We start from the raw sequence: 14,935 nt of genomic DNA, 5'->3' as shown, positions 1-14,935 counted from the left end.
GCCAATACATTCAGAATAATTAGCATTGCATTTACCTGAAACTTATATTCTGGTTGCTTCTCTTTATCGAGTTGCACCAATGTCGATATCCAACCGGTATAGGGGTCTACTGTAAAAACGTTTGCTAATTCCCCTATGTCCGATCCAAAAGAGTAACGCACCTCGCCGTTACTACCGAGATCCTTGTCGTGCGCAATAACTTTTAATATAGACGTTCCCTCCTCGATGTTTTCGGCCAAACTAATCGCGTACGGATTACTTTCGAATTTCGGCGCGTGATCGTTCTCGTCCAACACTTGAAGAGAGATCTCGGCGAGAGCCGTGAGCGGAGGGCTGGAATCGGTCTCAGCGAGAACACCGATTAAATGATTGTCTTTCAATTCCCGGTCTAATGGTTTCGCTAAGGTAATTTGGCCGTGAGAATCAATCGTAAAGAGCGGGTTGTCCTCATCACCTGACACTATGCGATATGTCACTGTGCTGTTAGTGACGGTTTTGAGTTTCGTGATAGGCGTGCCCACAGAAGAATCTTCCCTTACGAAGAATTTATCTTCTTTTCGTTCAAACAGAGGAGGAACATCATGGGGACCCATTATATAGATGCTAAGCGGTACATCGGCGTGATGCGTAGTTGTACCTTTGTCTTCCACACGAATAAAGAGCTCGAACAATTGATTTTCTGAAAATAATGAATATTCATTCATGATTGGTAAAGTTTTCAAGATGGATATATCCATTTCACTTATATTCTGCCTACAGCGTAAAAATAAAATGTGATCTTTCTAATACTTACCCCACGGCACAGCGCTTTTCTGCAAATAGAGTGATCCTGTGTCGGGGTTTATACCAAATAAAGATCTAGCCTGTGATGTTTGCAAATCGTAGATGGAATAAATAATCTTAGCTGCTTCGTCCACGTCCGCATCTTGCGCTTTGACTTTCAGGAACGATGTATTTATAGACAAATTGCCTTGAATAGTCGCTTTGTATTCTCTGAGAAGAAATACCGGCGGATTGTCATTCTCGTCGCCGACTTTGACACGCACCATCACGAATCCGGATCTACCGCCGCCGTCCATAGCCATGACCGGTATTTCGTAGCGTTTTTGCTCTTCTCGATCGAGTTTCTTGCGGGTCACAATTTCGCCAGTGCCTTTGTTTATGTCGAATACCTCCTTCATTAACTCCGACATTATCGTGTACGTAATCGCGCCGTACTCGCCAAAGTCTTCGTCCTCGGCCAGTACGCTAGTGACCAGTCTACCGGGCAGCTGGTTCTCTAGAACTGTCACCTCAACCACCGGATTCGGAAACTTTGGATTGTGCCTGTTTGCCGGTAGGATCTCGATCTTGACACGGGTGAAGCTGGTATAGACACCATCGGTGACGGATACATTGAGCATGGTGAGTTTCTGTTCTCCAAAGTTCTGCATATTTATCAGTGAGATGACACCGGTCGACTGGCCGATGTTGTACGTTTGCTGTTCGTTACCCCCCACGATGGTATATGTCAGTTTCTCGTCGACGTAATCCGGATCGCTAGCCGACACCACTGTCACGAATTGACCGCGCTCAGCGTGCTCCGATAGAGAACAGGTGTACGAAGGCTGCTCGAACTTTGGCGGATTGTCGTTCATGTCGATCACGCTCACCCAGACATGCGCCGTGCTCGACAAACTTGGAACGCCGCGATCCATGGCAATCACCGTGAAATGATGAGACTCGTGAGTCTCATGGTCCAAGGATCGCTTGAGAAATATCACACCTTCATCGGGATCGATGTGAAAGAGATCCGTGCTGTTTTCCGTGTCATTTTGAATGGCGTAATGGACTTGTTGATTTGTGCCTGTGAAAAGGTAGATACGATCGGTGATTTCTCTCAATTTTTCTGTATAAATTTAAAAGAGATAATTCGATGATTGAATATGAGGTTTGAATTTAATTTAACGCTTACCTGTGTCATTATCTCTTGAACTAACTCGCAGAACGGAGGTGCCAAACGGCGCTGCTTCCGATACCGAGATGTTGTAAGAATCTTGCGTAAATTCGGGCGGGCAGTCATTTTCGTCCTTAATGAGAATGCTGACAAGTACCTCGGCGTAAACGCCTGATACACTGTCGGTGGCGCGTACGGTCAGTTCGTACTGCTTCTTTTGTTCATAATCCAGCTCATCCACCACATAGATTACACCTGATTTATACGAAGAGAAAATTGTAGACCCATAAAGCACTATGCAGCGGAGTGTCTACATATCTGTCGAATATTTTCTACAGCAAGCGTTTTCTTAAGAATGATAAAAAGTGAATGCGTGTGAGAAATTAATCTACAATAATTTATCAATATTTGATTTTTATATTATTGCTATTTGCGATCATTTAAGATGATGAATTCAAGGGATCGTCATAGAAATTTACGTAACATGACATTTCTGTAAATCCAACGGATCTGTAGACACTGGAAGACAATGACGAATGTAGTCACGTGGTAATCACGTTTATATAAAAAAGATCAAGATCCCGTGAATAATTAGCCAATGCTAATATGTAATATGCGCCTGCACCTTTTCAGAGATAAAAATTAACATCGTGATTGTTACTGCAGTTTTGTTATCAAAACTTTTTTAAATTAAATAATCCAGAAAAAATATATATATATATGTATATAGAGGATAAAGATAACGGCGCTCTGCCTTACGTAAGGTGCAAGCACGTCATGCGAGCAGGTTGAAACTATTGAAATCTCGTAAAGAAAATGAGAAAATGGGTGAGTCGCGCATGTTCACATCCAGGCGAAATATTTATGATTTGTCTAGAGCGGCCTCGGATCGTGGAACGATAATGCGTGTAAGCAGCTATTGTGCTCTAAGCCGGTTTCGTGTGGTTCCATCGCGATTACAATTTAACGAGACCCGTTCCAGATTACGATCGTAGAAAAACGGGAAGCAAGAACAAAATTAATTTTGTGGAATGGTATATGCGACCAAAGCGGATTAGAGAAGAGAAGAGAAGAGAGAGAGAGAGAGAGGGGGATATCATCGAGAAAGAACAGATATTATAATTTTTTTAAACTTTTTCTCTTCGTAAAAAGAGAATATTAATTTCCAAGTGAGCACATGCAACAAGCTTATATCATAAGCTAGCAATCGTAGCTAACGATCAAGCGTTTAGTGTTACTTTCACTACGGCACAGTATCATGCATCGTGATTAATAAATTTAATTTAGTGTTGCGAAGTAGTAGAGAAAGAAAGAGATTATCTAATAAAATTATTTGAGGGAGTGGAGGATTAAGAGATGTGGAAAAATGAACATATCAAATTTGGAAAATATGATGAAATACATCTTATGCAAATTTTAGAGACAATAGATCGTGTCTGTAATTGTTAATTGCATCTAATTTGAAGTAAATGAGGATTCTCCCGTAATATAATGACTATATATATTTTACATATATATTAAAAGGAAATAGATAGTTGTACGTTTCAGCACGTATTGTAGTTATGGTAATTGCATAAGATAATTGAATAATTTGCATTAATCAAAATGTTAATTGGAAATACAATCAAGCATTGCAGGAATCGATAAGTGTATATATATTCTGAATAATTAATTTAGAATTTTTTTGTAAAATTTCGATTTTATATATAATAAGTGCATTGCAATAAGAATCTAATCTTTTTAAATGTGAATCGAAAAATTATTTGATGTTTCTTTCTTTAAGATTTTATATGAGAGATTTCCACTATCATATAGATATATACAAAATATGAATTAAGAGCACAAGCAAGAAATTTAGAATGTGGAAGTTTCATATTGCATTCAATGTTATCAAGTCGAAGCGTAAGCCACTTTCGATTCAGTCATTGAATCTCAAATTTATCCAAGTTCAATTTTGTCGCTCGCGCATTCTCTCAATCCGTTCAACCCAACTGCAGCAATTTGCCTATAATATTACGTCGTGCATGAACACAGAGCCGGTGTGCAACATAGCGTAGCAACACAGCACAGACCGATAGAACTAGAATTTTCATTTTATACTCACAAGGACCATTGTTACTGTCAGGGGCTGCGAAAACAGGGAGATACAACAAAACTTTAATTTCTAGTTTCCAGACAAGCAGTCGTAAGAGATATATATAGGACAAATATGATTCTAACTGAATGATCTATGAGAAATAAATATATATAAATACGAGCAGATACTAAAAGTATATAATCAGAAAATATATTTACTATATAATAGAAGCCAGAAACGATAAAATAAAAAAGGATGCATAATGAGATAAAACGTAGAATCGGCGCTAAGCGATTTTGATAAAATCTAATTTCATAATTTTGAAAATTAAAATTGTGACAGATTAAAAATATATTATATATTATTATTGACTTTCCTATTTTCTTCATATTCTCCTAATCAATATCATTATGCGATTAGAACTTAGTAACCAACTACCATAATGCAGCAAAACTGACGATGTTTACTAGGTATAGCCAAACCATAGCAATATATATCATAAGAAATCCTACTATGATTTAAACAGTGTAAATCCCATATACCCAAGTTATGAAAGAAAAACGGGTTTAATTTGTATCTGACGAAATATTCATTTTAAAATACAGCTTTAATATATTTTAGTTTAAAAAGATTTTGATATATAATAATTGAACGCGTGTTTGCTATTTTTTATTTTTATTGATTAACACAATTTTTAAATAATTTTGTCTGATGGCATTTTTGCTGCGTAACTAATAAAAAAAAATATCGCCAATTCTTATACGTTTCATTTTTTTATTGTATCATATAACTTTTACAACGTTATGCTACGTCACACGAAATTATTTTCTAACGTAAGATTCGTTCGTCATCCGATAACACATGCCAAGAAATTTATATGGCGCATTTTACTTACCCGTATTGAAATCCAGGGCAAACTCCTCAAAATCATTGCCCTTAGTAATGCTGTATATGAGTTTGCGATTCAAAGGTGACTCAGCTTGAATGGATAAAGTCAGGGGTGAATGTACTTCTATACTCTCGGGCACGCTATCCGTATAGAATTGCTTGTCAAATACCGGCATCGAGCGATCTATCACCTTCACGTTGACTGGCACTTCAATGGAGCACGGCGTTATTCCTGCAATCATATTTAGAAGCTCATTTGAAACGAGATCAAGTGGAAAGCGCGAGTTATTGACTTTATATTTTAACAAACTTACCGCCGTCGTACGCGGCGATTGTAAGCTGATACTCGCGATTGTGACCTTCGAGATTTTGCTTCAACGATATTTCGCCCGTCTTTCGGCACACCTTAAACAGCTCCCCGTGACCTTTCTTCAATTCGTATCTCACTTCGCCGTTATCGCCGTTATCCATGTCTACCGCGTGAACCTGAATGGCAAGAGCAAGATGTTTAGAGAAGCGAAGTGGAAAACAAATTGAAAAGAGCAAAATTCAAATCATATATTAAATGTGTCAGCCGTGTATTAAAGAAAAATTGCTCTACCTTTGTAATGACTTCGCCTTTTTGAGCTTCGACAGACACGACAGCGTAGTAAGGTAGATTAACAAACATAGGGCAATTATCGTTCATATCGAGTATGGTGACATTCACTATAACGTGAGCCACTCTCGGCTTTTCCCGGTCCGGTGGGTGACTCTTCGCCTCAACTATTAATTCATAATGATCGCACGCCTCTCGATCGAATCGTACGCCAGTGGTTCTGATCGCGCCGGAAGTCGGCCCGATTACAAACATGTCGGTGGGATTAAGAATGCTGAAGACAATGTGCTCGTTCAACGAGCTACCTAGAACATTTACCACTACCACGATCGTAATTTTCGTGGAATTCTCCAGGATGGCACCTTCGTAGATGCTCTTCTGGAAGATCAAACCGGAATTCTCCGACTTCTCCACTATCACGTTCACCTGCGCCACGCTCGAATACTTGCCGTCTGACACTCGTACGTGAAGGAGATAGTTTCTCTTCATACGTTCCGGATTATGGACCGTAATAACGCCGCTTTGAGCATCTATATCGAATGTCTGAGCCTTATTCCCGTCAATGATGTCGTATCTGTAACGATATAAAAATATAAAATACTCTGTATATGTAAAAATGATCACAGATACTAATACTATATCGCGACAATATTAAAACAAGAATTTTAAAGTTAAAAAACGCATTAATATTTTTGCATTACACACCTCAACGCGGTTTCCTCGGAGCTGTCGGGATCCATGGCGTTCACTCGAATGACAGCGATATTCTTGTATGTCGGCATCAAAAGCGTGACATTGTAATCAGTTTTGAAGAATTTGGGCGGACAATCATTAACATCCGTCACGGTTATTATCACTTTGGCGGTGGTCTCGGATGAGAGCTTCGGCTTGCCGAGATCCGAGACCTTCACATGAAACGAGAACATTGATATGGTTTCGTGATCGAGCAACATGACTGTACGAATGGCACCGGTGCTGGAATCTATGTGAAAATACTTTCGCGGTAGATCCTCGACGATGTCGTAATTAAGTAACGCGTTCAACTCGGAATCCGCGTCTTCAGCCTTGATGACTAGCGGCGCGCTAGTGTTGGTCAGCACGAGAGAACCGATACTGGCGCCTTCGCTGATCTCGCCGCTGTAGAGCGCCTGCAGGAATCGCGGCGCGTTATCGTTCCTATCGAGTACATGGACGATGACGTTGCAGGTGGCCGACGCGCCAGCCATGTTCGTCGCCGACACTGTCAGATTGTAGAATTTGGTCTTTTCGTAGTCCAGTTGATTCTTGATGACGATCACCCCGGTGCTCGGATTCACGAAGAATGTGTCGTCGCGATTGCCACGCACAATCTCAAACTGCAACGACGACGTGCTCCTCGCTTCCACATGCTTTACGTACGTGCCCAATTGTTGGTTCTCGTATATCTCCGCGGACAGTTCCTTCTGGGTGAATCGCGGCGGCGCGTTGTCGGCCATCGTCACCATAACGTGTACCGGCACCGAGTTGGTTAACGCGGGAGAGCCGTGATCGGTCGCTTTCACAAGAAGTATGTATTCCGACGAGACGCCGAGGTCAAGCTCACGAGCGACGCGGATGAAACCGAGATCCGGATCGATGGCGAACACGTTGCCGACATTGCCGGACGTGATTGAATAGGTAATCCTGGCGTTCTCGCCGCGATCGCGATCGATCGCGCACATCTGCACCACCGCTGTGCCGATCGGCGACGTCTCGTACACCTTGCCTTGAATAATCTCGCTGATAAACTCGGGCTGGTGATCATTGTGATCGTGCACGGTAACGATTACCCGGGCGTAATTGCGCTTGGCCGGTGTGCCCTGATCCTTGACCATCACCGTCAGCACATGCTCCTCGATGGTCTCCCGGTCGAGCGGTTTCTTCAGCGTAATCGAGCCCAGCACCGAGTCCACGTGAAAGATCTCAAGCGAAGCCTGGCTCTGCGCTGCGTGCAGGCTATAGAAGACCTTCTTGTCCTCGTCCTCGTCGGTCGCGTGTAGCTGCAGGATCTTCTCGCCCTCCTCGACATTCTCAGAAATGTCGACGTGATACGTGCTCTCGGTGAATTCCGGCCGATGATCGTTGATATCGATCACCGTAACGAGTAGCTGCGTCAGCGTTGTGTGCACACCGTCCGTTACACCGATCGTGAGATTGTAAAAATTCTGAGTTTCCCAGTCCAGCCTCTTGGCGAGTAGTACATTGCCGTTGTCGCGGCCGATGAAGAACTCGTCGCGCTTATCGCCGTCTAAAATGCGTCAATAGATTTTAGGATGACTTTATTTTCGTGATGTATCATGATGTTTCGGATGTACTTTATTCCATCATAATATACGTCTAATACACGTAATCATATTACGTGCTTAAAAAAGTATAAGTCCAATATATTTTTATAAAGAAATAAATATAAAAATAAATACATGGTTTTCTTTCTTTATCTTTGTACAATGTATGTATTGTGTTATTATTAGAATGAAAAATTTTCATTATTACACGACTACATTTTTTATACGATTACAACAATGAACGCAATGTCTCTATCTTAGATTATAATCGAAAAGTATCAATTTCTCTCACCTAAAATATCGTACCACAATGAATCACCATCCTTGTCACTAGCTTGCATAAGCGCGACTAAAAAGCCCGCCTGATCGCTTTCCGTGACTTGCACGCTTTGATTATTTGTCTTGAAGGTCGGAGGATTTTCCGATTCCTTTGATGTCTCTACAACTTGAACGGAAACTCGAGTCTGATGACTACGCGGGGGTTCTCCGTGATCGGCCGCTCGTATCTATGGAATATATAGCGTACGTGGAAGTTTCGATTCAAATCGAGTTTACATCGCAGGGATATCGGTATGAATATGCTGTATTATAAAGTCAGAATCTGAGACCCAATTCGACGTAATTTACATAATACGATGTAAATTCACTCCCAATTTCTTCTTGCTTCAATATTCTTCTTTCATACGCCAGTGTGACGTATAGTTTTACACAATTTTACGCAGGGTTGGGAAGTAACGCGTTACTTGTAACGCCGTTACCGTTACAGTTACTTTTTTTCGGTAACTGTAACGGTAATGGCGTTACAAATTTTATTTGTAACGGAAAAAGTAACTTCGTTACATTTTTCGGTAACGAGTAACGAATTTAACAGTTACTTTTATCGTTACTTTTTTCAAATTTTTTGATTTATTTAACATATTATTCTTGCTATTGTGCGTGATAAAATTTTTATCTTAACCGTAAAGCCGTAAGCAAATCGACCAATTAGCATTCTTATTATGTTGTAATCTCATTTACTACCAGTTCTAAGTACCTTGCAACGAAAATTAGAAAATCTCAATAAATCTGACCTTATAGATTGCCATTCATTAGTTGAAGCTATTCAACAAGGTTTAAATAAAAGGTATCTTATTAATTTGATTAATACATATGTTATTTAATTTTAAATAAGGATTTAATTGAAAAATATTATTTTATTTTAAACTATTGATTCAAAAGTATTAATTTCAATAAAACAAACAATGTCGCTTAATTTACTATATTTGATTTTAGATTTCTTACAATATTTGAAACAAAAGAATTAATAATAGCAGCATGTTTACATCCAAAATTTAAGTTAAACTGGTTAACCGGAGAAAAAAGAAAACGTGCTGAAAATTACTTGGAGGATTTATTGGGAATCCGATCGACTGAAAATTCTTCAAAAGCTGGAAAATCTGACGATCGCAATGATTTTTTCATTTTTGAACAAAAAACGGTGCAAAATGAATCTGAACAAGAAGAATTGCAACGGTTTTTAAAATCAAATAATTGTAATATAGAAATGTTAAACGACTATCCAAAACTTAAAAAACTTTTTATTAAATATAATACAGATCTACCAAGCAGTGCATCTGTAGAAAGAATGTTTAGCATCGGTGGCTCAGTATTAACACCACAAAGAGGGCATTTAAATGATGATGCTATGGAGCAACAAATTTTATTAAAAATTAATAAAGAATTTCGATAAAATTTAATCATTTATTTTGTAATAAACCTTGAATGAAATCTTGCTTACAATTTTTTAAAAGTTTTTCTTATGCAAAATAATTTATTAGTTTGTATTGTAAAAAAGTAACGGAAATTGTAACGACTCGTTACTTTTTAGTAACTGTAACGGTAACGAGTTACTTTTTAAAATTAGTAACGAGTAACGGTAACGAGTTACTTTCTAGAAAAAATGACGGTAACGGTAACGAGTTACTTTTATAAAATAACTTTCCCAACTCTGATTTTACGGGATTATAATAGCCAATTATTGTATATTAAATATTCTCTATTCATTATATTTTTTCACTTTTATACTTTAGGAATTTTCATTTATTTATCTCTCCCTCTTATATTATTATTTGCTTTAAATGTTTCACGTACAGCTTCTATCTCGGATGATTAAAGTTGCCGAATCGATTTTATTCCATAGCTTGATGATATAAAATCATGATTCCTTTTTTTAATAAATAAGATAGTTATTTGTACGCTATTTACCATCATTTCGTATTCTTGACCAGCCTCGAACCCACGCTGGGAATACACCATACCCGTGGTGGGATGAATTTTAAACTTGCCCTTTCCTCGACCGCCCTTCATGCTGTACTGGATTCTTCCATTTTCTCCGATATCTTGATCGTACGCAAGAACCTAATACAAATTTCGAAAGTTATCTCGTTGTTGTTGTTACGGCAAATCCATCTACTACTACGACGTAACTCTAATGTTAGTCTAATCTATAGCCGCGTATAGAATACTGTAAATAAAATTGACACATCGCAGACGGTGACTCGTTAAACATATAATTATTTCTATCGTTATAAAAGAGATCATAAAATGGCTCTCACCGCGATTTGAAAATATTTATTTAAAAAAAAAAATGTTTTTTTTTCTTTAAATAAAAAAAATACCCTGCTCTGGCGCAGTAAATTATATATCCTCTAAAATCGGGCAATTATATTATGTTCCTTGCAGCGTCGCGAAACAACGAGTCTTCGAAGCATATTGGCATTCAGACAATCCGCATGCGATACATTGAAAGAAAAAGAATTATGATCGTCGATGATAACGAAATGTACACTATAACAGCCGCTCTATTGCCGTGTGCCGATCAGCCTCAAGCGTGTCAACGATCACGATCGCGGCAACATGTTAAGAAACGTGAGATAGTAGAAACGAAAACTGCTATGAATGCATTCGCCTGCTATCCTCAGCAAGAGAGAGAGAGAAAGAGAGAGAGAATCTGGTATACATACACATGTGGAAACATATGCTCGTCTACACATTCGTTGATGGCGATGCATTCCTTCCTCTTCTCGCGCGTGCATCTTCCAGACGACGTCGCGCAGAAATCAAGACGCGATAAATTTGACTAATTACGTTGTCGCGCGCGGAGGAAAAAGGAAGACACCTTGATATTTCTCTCGGCACATGGTCTCGTTCTACGCGGCACATGCATTTTCGCGCATGCACCGAGCCCTGCGTTGTTTGCAAATTTCGAACATAGCGTCGGACGCTTGTGAAATATGCATATACAGACGCAATCTATTGTATTAGTTTCGCCCTGTTTCTCTTCGATCGTGCTTGCTCGATCATGCGTATAAATAAATATTTTTCGATCGCGCATTCTCTCTCGCAGATGTTTTACGTAGATATATGTATTTATATAATCCTTCGGGAAAGAAGCGCACGCGAATATTTCTCGATCCTAAGGTAATAATGAAACCGCAAATGACCCGTGTTAAGTCGGGATCGTGCAGAAAATTTCAAGGGGAAATCGATATCCTTGATTCCCGCTTCAAGATCCTTGGCGGTGCAATCATTAGTAGCGATAAGAGATAACGGAACATTCTCAGGCGACAGCTTTGTGTACGATAAGGCAACAACATTCAGGAGCACAATACATGTAGACGAGCACAAGAGAGGCACGCGAATTATCAGATATAGAGAGAATGGTACGAATAAGTGGGCTAGAGATAGAGGTAGAAAGACAGACAAGGGGCGAAAAAAGGCGCAGCCAAAAATGCTAAAGTGACATATATATTGGGTGATTGCATAAGTTCGTGCCCGATTTAAATATTGTATAAACTTCAATAGATTATATTTTAGAGATAACACTTTTATTAATCAATTATATAGTCTCCATTCTTTTCTACAATGCTTTTCCAACGATCTATAAGCTTGTCGATTCCATTTTTGAAGAAAGAACTTGGTTTTTCTTGAAAAAAGTTTGTAAGGTGGTTTTCGATAGCTTTCTCGGAATTGAGATTCTTGCCATTTAAACTATTCCGCAAAGACCGGGAACAGATAAAAATCTGAAGGCGCAATATCTGGAGAATATGGCGGGTGCTGCAGAATTTCCCATTGCAACTCCTGCAGTTTTCCTGCAGCCTATTCCTTACAGTCAGGAGATGCGGCACCCACGTATCAAGCTTGGAAATGTATCCAAGCTTTTTTAAATGACGAAAAGCGGTCGAATTATCGATGTTCAGCCTCTCAGCAATATCCTCAGTTGTAATCCTTGGGTTTCTTTCCACTAAGGCATGCACAATGTCATCATCGATGCCAGAAGGCCGTCCAGAGCGGGGTTGATCCTCCATGTTGAAATCACCATTTCGAAATCTGCCAAACCACTTTTTGACTGTTCGGAGAGCAGGAGCGCGGTCCAAATAAACGCTTTGAATATTTTTTTGTGCAATCCCAACGCATCACGCCTTTCCGAAATTCATATAGCGTTACATGCCGCAAATGCACCTTTTCGTTCTCCATTTTTAACGATTTCTCTTATGCACAAATGGACTTATCTGAACAATGTCTGACGCTAAATTGACGTAAGACAACGTCATCTATTCGGTGTAAGCAACAATTACCACACGAAAACAATAGAACTCCGCCATGCAGTAACTTAATGCCATCTATGAAAATCGGGCACAAACTTATGCAATCATTCAATATATATATACATATGTTCATACGTAACACATAAAGAAAATGTAGAACCTTGAATGGTCGCGCACAGAAAGCTTAATTGCGAAATAAATTTGTCGTTGCGCTTTCTATTTGCTATAATTATTAGCTTTACTGATAATTTGATAACGCATATATATAATGCGCGACTAATCAAGGTGCAATCAATTAAATGCGTGTACACATGTAGCCCTTCTATCGATGGACAGCGGTAGCATGAGAAAAAGAAAGAGAATGTACGTAATCACAGAAAGATATGATTGTGATGCACGATCGATATATAAAAGCGTTCGTAAATTAACGCAAATAGCTCGCGCAGAAATTATATAATCCAGCCGCATAATCAAATATAGTATACAATATATATATATATCGAGCCATAATCGCGCGCGCGCACCGTGTCAGGCGCTTATTTTACGTGCCAAGGTGTCCTTACCCTGAAGATACGATCTCCTGACAGGGTGTCGGGGCTAAATGTCTCCCAAGTCCCGTTCTCTAGTAACGTATCGCTCGAAAGGTCGAACTCCCGCGAGCGGTTCTTCGATTTCTGTCGAGAACCAGAGAGGATAGCATTTAGCCTCAGGACTCTGTTTCTATCGGCGATTCGAGATTTTTTTTTCTTCTTTCCTCTCCCGACGCGTCTACGTGTCTACGTGGCGATCGTTTATCCTCGTTAATTCTTGCTGCCCAACGTTCACGTCGCCCGAGAAAAACTCAAAGTCGATTCAAGTTTCGATGCAATAAAGCCACACGCAATTTCGAGATGCTTTTATAAGCAGGAAAAACCTGACATTTTTGCATAATTTCGTATATACTCTTTGTATATATTTTATATCATACATTGTATCTACGAGCTATGTATTTAATGCATGTAAAGATAAGAGTATAATATTTTTGTTCTATGTGTTATTTTTTTCTTTTTTAAAGATTGATAGATATTGTTTCTTGATATAAAGCCTTCCTTTCGAAAAATATGTCCTCTTTTGTATTTTTAAGATATAGTAGAAAATCTTTTATTTCTCCCACGTTTTTCTCTCGTCATGTGCGGATTCATTAAATGGACATGTACATTATGACCGTAAACAAATAACATTAATTTTAATTTATTTATTTATAAACGGGAGAGATGCCTTTAATAAAAAATAAAAAAAAAATTGTATAACAATTTCAACAAAACTCGGAATAAAATACTGAGAAAATAAATAAGAAAAAGATAAACATAACAAAATAAAGAATAAAAAAAAATTAATACTTATGTCTTGTATGCACTACATGAGGAGGCTCGATCAACATAATGATCGTAACGAAAATGAACAACATTTATGTATATTATTTCCGTATCGGTCGAAACATTACAAATTCTCGAATTTTTAATTTTTTTGTGACAATCAAATCTAGAAATCAACACGGCATTTTTGTCACTACTTGTATGCATTGGGCGAGATAATCTCGTGACCGTGCCTAATTGTGCAAAAGCGCGCTGCATTTAAGCATTGATCTGTTTTAAATCAAGGTCGTAAATTTCCTCGTCTTCAATTAAGTCTGCATCCATCGTTTCAACGACGCCTCGTAATTTAATTTGCGTCGGTCGACCTGCAGGGTCGATGCTCGTGTTTGCAGCGGACGTGCGACGTTCATAAAAGTTCGTCGTCGTATTCACAAAGGTTGCGAGAGAGTAAGAGAGAGAGAGAGAGAGAGAAATGGGATGATGCTGTACCGGGAATCTCGTGCTAGGGCTTGTGAGCTAAATCTCTACCCTTTCTACGCAGCGATACTCGGTGACGGGTTACTTTGATCACATCGAGAAAAGAATGCTTTGATGGGAAAACGATAACGAGAAGCGAGAGAGGAGAGGTCACGAGCAGTCTGTTTCGTGTTGGTGTAATATATCAGACTGTTTTTTTATGGGCCGACAGAATCACACAGAGAAAGAGAGAGAGAGAGGGAGAGAAAGAGAAAGTGCGGCGCCTCCCTGCGAATTGTGCGTCGGTGAAATATTCGCGGACTCTCGAGATAACGTCAAATCGTCATCGCATGTCGCGAGGTGATTCGTCATCGCATTGCGAATTAAAAAATTTCACAGATAGTGCGCACGCGCGCCTATATATTGTACAACGAGATAAAAGAAAAGATGATACTTTTTGTGCGGGGACAACGGTAGAGAGGAAGCGGGGATCGCTTTGGAAAGATTTATAGATCTCGACGACTGTGCTTTTTTTATTCTCACTCGGTCCATTCGTCGATTTGAAAATGTATTTGCAAGAAACTTGGATGAACGGTCAATTGGGAAGGACACGGTAATGCATTAGAAAGAGAATTTTCAAAGAAATTCGTACCTGGAAGAGAGGTTTGTCAGTTGCCGGCGATGCGGGAATTTGGACCGTGTAAAACTTCGCCTCGAACTCAGGTCCATGATCGTT

The 14,935-nt window shown here is 39.3% G+C and overlaps 1 protein-coding gene across 1 annotated transcript in view; it reads right to left on the bottom strand.

Annotated features, from left to right (window-relative positions):
• LOC138935051 (fat-like cadherin-related tumor suppressor homolog) overlaps positions 1–14,935 on the bottom strand; it is a 26,063-nt gene extending 11,128 nt beyond the window's left edge. Inside the window, exons 1-11 of the mRNA XM_070299340.1 lie at positions 14,852–14,935; positions 10,047–10,199; positions 8,095–8,308; positions 6,205–7,765; positions 5,503–6,073; positions 5,216–5,387; positions 4,909–5,133; positions 4,041–4,064; positions 1,955–2,191; positions 794–1,846; positions 36–679 (exon numbers count right to left, since the gene is read on the bottom strand). Coding sequence (XP_070155441.1) covers positions 36–679; positions 794–1,846; positions 1,955–2,191; positions 4,041–4,064; positions 4,909–5,133; positions 5,216–5,387; positions 5,503–6,073; positions 6,205–7,765; positions 8,095–8,308; positions 10,047–10,148 — 4,803 coding nt within the window. The 5' untranslated portion in view covers positions 10,149–10,199; positions 14,852–14,935. The remainder of the gene's footprint in view (positions 1–35; positions 680–793; positions 1,847–1,954; positions 2,192–4,040; positions 4,065–4,908; positions 5,134–5,215; positions 5,388–5,502; positions 6,074–6,204; positions 7,766–8,094; positions 8,309–10,046; positions 10,200–14,851) is intronic.

The sequence above is a fragment of the Polyergus mexicanus genome, unplaced genomic scaffold (assembly GCF_030449975.1).
Source record: "Polyergus mexicanus isolate NDT 795.1 unplaced genomic scaffold, iyPolMexi1.0 SCAF_7, whole genome shotgun sequence".
NCBI classification, from domain to species: domain Eukaryota; kingdom Metazoa; phylum Arthropoda; class Insecta; order Hymenoptera; family Formicidae; genus Polyergus; species Polyergus mexicanus.
Note: the sequence above shows the minus strand (reverse complement) of the source record. Positions and strands in the feature narration are given on the sequence as shown.